The following is a 7,500-nucleotide window of genomic DNA, read 5'->3' as shown; positions in this document are numbered from 1 at the left end:
CTTCTGTCTTTGGATCTTTCGCGTCGGAAAAAAGGAGAAACAGGGGAAAGTAAATGGAAGGAATTTGGGGGGAAAAAAGCAACAGACAGACACATCTGAGACCTTCTGAGGACGTCTGTCTGAAGAACAACCTGGGTCGATGGTGAGGAAGCTCCACAGAGGAGAGACGTCATGTGACGGCCCGCGGGCCTTATGTTTGACACCCCGGCTTCGGTGGCGGCATTGAAGGTATAAAATAAGAGTGTTTTTTTAGGGTTAGAGTGGAAGCTGTCAGACAGTGATGATGATGATGATGAGGATGAGGATGATGATGATGATGATGATGATGATGATGGGTGTGAGGGAGAGAGACAGAAATAATCTCGTTTCCTCTCTGATGGTATTTCCGTTTCTCCTTTTACCAAAATCCTCCGGGGCAAAAAAAATGAAGAGAGAGAGCGAAGCTCCTTCTTGTGCGAAAGCAATTTAAGTATTAATATGATATAAAATAGATAATGATATAGAAATATTGCGTCAACGGTAAATTGAAGTAAAACGTCGTCCTTTGCAGGAACACGGACCGGAAACACGTCCTTTATATTCACTTAATGTCGACCGGAACAAATGGAGAATAAACCGCGAAGGGCGGAAATGTCTTCATGCTCCCGACTGCCGGGACGGACTCGCTGTCCTCCTGCAGGGGAGGGGGACGCCGTCCCCGGGGGATAAATGACTTACAGCAAATCAGATACGGGACGCGCACTTTGAGCCTCGCGTCTCGTTTTATTACGCAAATAAATGATCAGTCAGCGGGACGCGTGTTGCCGCAAACAACGGCCGTTCTGTCCCGCTGTTCATCCGTCTTCCGTGTCTGATTCGATTCCCCGAGGACGCGTTACGTGTCGTCCCGTCCGACCTGTTCGTCAAGTACAATAGTTTCCTGCGTGTGTACATGTGGCCTGTAGGTGGCGCTGTCCCGACGTGGACGTCCAGTATCAACACTGTGTGTGTGTCTGTGTGTGTGTGTGTGTGTGTGTGTCTGTGTGTGTGTGTGCGATGGGTCCTTCCTGTTTTTTAAGTGGAGTCAGCACACACGGCCCCGTGAAGTCGCCCGTGACCTTTTGACCTGGAAATGTATGACGGCGTCACAGGAAGTGAGGAGGATCAGAGATGATGGAAGCCGAGCGCACACACACGCGCACACACACACACACACACACACGTGCACACAGAGACATGGACCACCGTGGGGGTCAAAGGTCGTTTCTAGTGTAATAAGCACATTTGTACCTGCTGCTCATTGTGGGGGGGGGAGGAAGTGCTCGTCAGTCCTTTTGTGTGTCTTTGTGTGTCCTTGTGTGCTTTTATTCATCATTCTGGGGCCTCTTTTGTAAGCCTGTGTGTTTCTGCCTGTGTGTCTTTGCGTGTCTCTCTGTGACAGCCGCATGTCGTGGGGGTCGGCAGGGGTCACCTCCATCACCTGGTGATGCAGCGACGGCAGCCGGGACAGAAGGGCCAGTGTGAGGAAACGATTGTGATTCACACGCGTTGTCGTGTCTTGTGCATAAACACAAACACAACCGCACTCGTCTTGTCTCCTGGTTGCCGTGGCAGCAGAAGAGCTGCTGGATGTCCTCAGCTGCTCCTTTTGGTTTGACCACTAAATTCCCTCCTGGATTAATCAGGCTGGTGATGAGACAGGAAGTGAGGAACGGACGCTTTGCCTTTCTAGTAGCAAACTGCTCCTCCTGCTCCTGCTCCTTCTCCTGCTCCTTCTCCTTCTCCTGCTCCTTGTCCTTCTCCTGCTCCTGCTCATTCTCCTGCTTCTGCTCCTTCTCCTCCTCCTTCTACTGCTCCTGCTCATTCTCCTGCTCCTGCTCCTTCTCCTGCTCCTGCTCCTTCTCCTCCTCCTTCTACTGCTCCTGCTCATTCTCCTGCTCCTGCTCCTTCTCCTGCTCCTGCTCCTTCTCCTCCTCCTTCTACTGCTCCTGCTCATTCTCCCGCTCCTGCTCCTTCTCCTGCTCCTTCTCCTGCTCCTGCTCCTTCTCCTGCTCCTTCTCCTTCTCCTGCTCCTGCTCATTCTCCTGCTTCTGCTCCTTCTCCTCCTCCTTCTACTGCTCCTGCTCCTTCTCCTGCTCCTGCTCCTTCTCCTTCTCCTGGTCCTGCTCATTCTCCTGCTTCTGCTCCTTCTCCTCCTCCTTTTACTGCTCCTGCTCATTTTCCTGCTCCTGCTCCTTCTCCTGCTCCTTCTCCTGCTCCTGCTCCTGCTCCTGCTCCTTCTCCTTCTCCTTCTCCTGCTCCTGCTCATTCTCCTGCTTCTGCTCCTTCTCCTCCTCCTTCTACTGCTCCTGCTCATTCTCCTGCTCCTGCTCCTTCTCCTGCTCCTGCTCCTTCTCCTCCTCCTTCTACTGCTCCTGCTCATTCTCCTGCTCCTGCTCCTTCTCCTGCTCCTGCTCCTTCTCCTCCTCCTTCTACTGCTCCTGCTCATTCTCCCGCTCCTGCTCCTTCTCCTGCTCCTTCTCCTGCTCCTGCTCCTTCTCCTGCTCCTTCTCCTTCTCCTGCTCCTGCTCATTCTCCTGCTTCTGCTCCTTCTCCTCCTCCTTCTACTGCTCCTGCTCCTTCTCCTGCTCCTGCTCCTTCTCCTTCTCCTGGTCCTGCTCATTCTCCTGCTTCTGCTCCTTCTCCTCCTCCTTTTACTGCTCCTGCTCATTTTCCTGCTCCTGCTCCTTCTCCTGCTCCTTCTCCTGCTCCTGCTCCTGCTCCTGCTCCTTCTCCTTCTCCTTCTCCTGCTCCTGCTCATTCTCCTGCTTCTGCTCCTTCTCCTCCTCCTTCTACTGCTCCTGCTCATTTTCCTGCTCCTGCTCCTTCTCCTGCTCCTTCTCCTGCTCCTGCTCCTGCTCCTGCTCCTTCTCCTCCTCCTTCTACTGCTCCTGCTCCTTCTCCTGCTCCTGCTCCTTCTCCTGCTCCTTCTCCTGCTCCTGCTCCTGCTCCTTCTCCTTCTCCTGGTCCTGCTCCTGCTCCTTCTCCTTCTCCTTCTCCTGCTCCTTCTCCTTCTCCTGCTCATCCTCCTTCTCCTGCTCCTGCTCCTTCTCCTGCTCCTTCTCCTTCTCCTGCTCATCCTCCTGCTCCTCCTCCTGCTCCTTCTGCTCCTCCTCCTCCTTCTGCTCCTCCTCCTTCTTCTCTCCAATGAAACATCTTCGTCTCCCTCTTCATGTGTTTCCTTGTCTCCTCTGAACCCTTCCGTCTGTCCTTTTTATAGAGCTTTTATCCTGTTGTTTTAATCCTCCCTCCCTCCCTCCCTCCCTCCCTCCCTCCTTTCTCTCCCTCCCTCCCTCCATTCTCTCCTCCCTCATTTCCTCCCTCCGAACTTCTCAGTCTTTTTCTTCCCTTCTTTCCTTCACTCTCTATTCCCTCATTGTTTTACTTTTCTTTACATTTCTTTGTCTCCTCATGTCTCCCTCCCTCCCTTCGGCCCTTCCTTTTCAAGCTTCCTTCCCTCCCCTCCTTACCCCCTTTCCTTGGCTCTATCCCTCTTCATCTCCTTCGTTATCCCTTTATCTTTCCCACAGCTATCTGCTCCTTTCTCCCTCATGTTCCTTGCCTCCTTGTTTCCTCGTGGCCTTCTGCCTTCACCTCTTCCTTTCTCTCCCCCTGTCTCCCCTTTCTCCCTCCTCAAGGTCCGTCCTCACCTCCTCACCTCCCTCCTTAATGCATTCTCCCGCTCCTCACCTCCTCTTGCTCTCCCTTCCTCATCCTCCCTCCTTTCTCCTTCCCTCTCGGCTGTGTTGATGTTCTCAGCTCCTGGGAGTCAAGTCAATGCGCTGCTCCTCCTCCTCCTCCTCCTCCTCACCTAATCTAACCCCCCCATCCCTCCCTCGCTCTAACTCCCTCCCTCGCTCGCTGCTTTGACTCAGAGCCGCTGGTCCTCTCGTCCGGCTCACAGCTCCGAGATGCATTCGAGGGTCTGAACGAAGTCCGGAAAAACGAGTCTCAGGGATCTGCAGGGAGCGATCAGGGGGATTTTAATTGAGGCAAAGTGACACCCGGACAAAGGTACGTGTGTGTGTCTGTGTGAGTGTGTGTGTGTGTGTGTGTGTGTCTGTGTGTGTGCGTCCGTGAGAGAGACTGTACAGCAGCCAACGCTTTAGTTACATGTGACATATGACACCATCTCCTTTAATTCAAAGCCTTTTGTGGATGTTTTTGAGTCCAAAATTTGTGACATTTTTGAAGTTATAAAATCTAAACACCTAAAACTGAGTTCATATAGTAAAGAATTCCCCGAAATGCCGTCAAGCTTTTGATAAATCTTTAAAATAAAACAACTAATGCAAGTTTGACGAATCAGTCACATTTTCTTAAATGTTTTCATTAAGCAGATTACATTGAAATGCATCACACACACACACACACACACACACACACAATCCTCCTGTCTCCTGATTCCAGACGGCAGAGAGTCTGATCCCTGAAAACTGTGTGTGTGTGTGTGTGTGTGTGTTTGTGCGTCTGTTAGTGTGTGTAACACGGCGGTCATGGACTGCTGTGTCAACAGAAGACCTGTGTCTTTAAGTCTTCAGCGACGCCAAAGGGCCAATTAGCGCCTCCCGTCTGCGTGTGTATTCGTGGTGTGTGTCTGTGAGTGTGTGTGTGTGTGTGTGCGCACCTTTTGCGCACTAATGCTCCGGCGGTGACGTTGTGTCTCTCTGAGCCTCCCGGTGAGAGAAGCTCCTGAATCCTCCGACCGACACGATGCTCCTTCGTTAGAAACACGATTTTAATGTGAGCGAAAAGCTGAAACGAGGAATAAAATAAGTTATTACACCTTCAGACCTTCAGGCTCCTGTGGTGGAAGAACACGCTACGCACACGCTTCCGTGGGCTTCACATGTAGAAAAGTATCTCATTCAACGCATCGACAGTAAATAAATAAATAAGAGTTAAACATTGTAAACATGTTCATGGTCTCAGTCTCTAGCTTCTAGTCTTCATAGGGCGGGGCTAAATGTGATTGACAGGTCTCTATCTAGAGACACACGGCGTCCCGACACATTTATCGCAAATAAATCCAAGATGGCGACGGCAAAATCCCCGCTCAGGCCTCTCCGTCCGTATTAAAACTGTCCTTGTGAGTTTGAAGTGAGGATCAAATCACACATTCATCCAAATATATCCAAGTAAACTTGAAGAGAAGTTTTTAAAAACATTGTTTCTCCTACACGCGAGCTACGTAGCCCGATGCTAACGAGAGGTCGCTGACGCGGGCGGACCGGAGCACCCGCGGGAGCGACGCGCTCATCACGAACCACAGAAGAAGAAGTAGGAACAAAAAAATGAATTCAAAAACAGGGAAGTGCGTGATGTTTACCAGGGAGGAAGGTGAAAAAAAACAAAACCCAAAGTGAAGCATCTGTTAGCCATCAGGGCGCATTTCTTTCCCTTTATCGCTTTGTCGGTCGAGAGGCGCACACACACACACACACACACACACACACACACACACACACACACACACACACACACACACACACACACACACACACGCACACTGATTAATACGTGATTCTTCGTTGCGGACTTGGCTCCGTGTTGTTGTGCGTCGTCTGCGGTGGGTCTCCGGCGGGAGTGAAGTGGCTTCTGAATCTCTGCCAAGATGGCCGACGGCTTTTGCGTGACCTGCCCAATGTGCTCCAGACATGTTTTTTACCACAAAAACGAAGAAGACGAAGGAGCAAAACGCGCTTCCTTGGTTTCCTCTCGTTTCATTTCGCTTGACGTAAAAAATGCACACCTGTGACGGATCGTAAACGTGGCCCCGGCGTTCCCATGGCGACGTCCTCGCCGCCAGGCCTCCCCTTCGGTCTCCAAGCGCGATTTAACACCGCCGGGGGGCCGAGGGTTCCATTTCCGCACGGGCCGCCACCGAAGGTCACAGCGGGGAAGTCGTTCCGCTTTGAAGGTCAAGAAAGGAAGTAAAGTCAAGGAAGGGAGGAAGGAAGGAAGGAAAGGAGATGGTGACGGGTGAGGGGAAGGAAGTAAAGGGTGAAGGAAGAGAGGGAGGGAATGGAAAAGGGAAGAAGAAGAAAAAGACGAGGGAAGAGGGAGGGAGGAAGTAAAAGGGAAGGGAGTAAGGAAGTAAAGGACGGAGGGGGGGAGGAAGGAGGCGATAAACCAAATGAAGGAAGGAAAAGGTGAAGGAGTAAATCTGACGTGTGAATGTAGAAGTTCTCCGCGGGGGAACGTGACGGCAGCTCGGACGCGTTGACAGTCGCCTCTCTCTCTCTCCTCGCCGCAGGGCGGCCACGCGTGGGCGACCATGTTGGGTCAGAGCGTGCGGCTGCAGCCGGTGCCGATCCAGAGCCTGTCGGAGCTGGAGCGAGCCCGCCTGCAGGAGGTGGCGCTCTACCACCTGGAGGAGCGAGACCTGGACTTCAAGATCAGCATCCCGAGAGGTACCACGAAATGTCTCCTGGCTTTGTTGTTGTTTTTTTACGATGTTAGCGACGGTGGGGGATTAGCTTAGCATAAAGACTCAAAGCAGAGGGAAACATCTGGCCTGTGTCTGTTTGAACAACGTTTGGAACCGACTGATCTCACGAAAACCATGAAAAACCCGAGTCGGCGGTTTCACAGGTTCATGAGCCGGATGAGTTTCAGCATCATTGTTTATTTATTCATAGCTTATATGCTAAGCTAACCAGCTACCATCTCATTTAACCCTAATTAACATTCCTCCCAAATGCTTGAACTTATTCTTTGAGTTTTGGGAGTTTTCTTCGCACGTCGGTGACTATTATCAAAAAGTGCAGGAATTCACTTTTTGAACATACAGAATGTTTTTGGTTCCGAACGGGTTCCCTCAGAACCACGCGGACTCGTGTTGATGCACCTTCACATTGCTCGTGAATGCCGCTCTGTCAGAGGACGCATGTGCTTCTTGTGGAAGCAACCCGACGCTGTCCCGCGTAAGGAGGAGGGTGAGAGGACGGACAGGACTTTGGGTGCAGGAGCCTTAAAGTATCTCAGGATCTCCGCTCCGCATTTATTATAAAGCAGCAACCAGGAAAAAAGGGGGCCGATGTTCTTGTTCCAGACCAGGAGGTCTCCACAAAGGCTCTTTGCTTGAAGACACACAGACGATCTGCGGCCTCTTTCTCCGACCTGAGCCGCTGAAGACGTTCGCATTGGGTGGACAACTTGGGTGGATGAACAACAACAGGCCTCTTAACAAAGTCAACCAGCGTGTGCCGTGATTCACTGATTCTGGCTTCCTCATCTAATCATAGATCATTGACTCCTCTGCTATGACGAGAAACGCCGCCCGATGCTTGAAAGAAACACTTTTGGCCTCACGTCTCGTGCGTCATCGGCGCGTTGAGCCGGCGGACGCTCGCTGCCGTCACGCCGCCACATTTGGGGGACGTGAATGAAGTCCTGGGACGTCCGTGAGGCTCCGCTCGTCCCTCCCTCCTCACTTTCGGGAAATGTTCCTATTTTACCATCTTCACTTTGAGTTTTGTT

The 7,500-nt window shown here is 51.8% G+C and overlaps 1 protein-coding gene across 1 annotated transcript in view; it reads left to right on the top strand.

The window, feature by feature from the left end:
* Window positions 1-7,500, top strand: part of arhgap36 (Rho GTPase activating protein 36) — a 20,937-nt gene that overhangs the window by 2,243 nt on the left and 11,194 nt on the right. The window contains 1 exon segment of the mRNA XM_078106090.1: window positions 6,275-6,431. Within this exon segment, the coding sequence (XP_077962216.1) occupies window positions 6,275-6,431 (157 nt within the window).

The sequence above is a fragment of the Gasterosteus aculeatus genome, chromosome 7, assembly GCF_964276395.1.
Source record: "Gasterosteus aculeatus chromosome 7, fGasAcu3.hap1.1, whole genome shotgun sequence".
NCBI lineage: Eukaryota > Metazoa > Chordata > Actinopteri > Perciformes > Gasterosteidae > Gasterosteus > Gasterosteus aculeatus.
The sequence above is the reverse complement of the archived record's forward strand: the minus strand, read 5'-3'. Positions and strand labels throughout refer to the sequence as shown.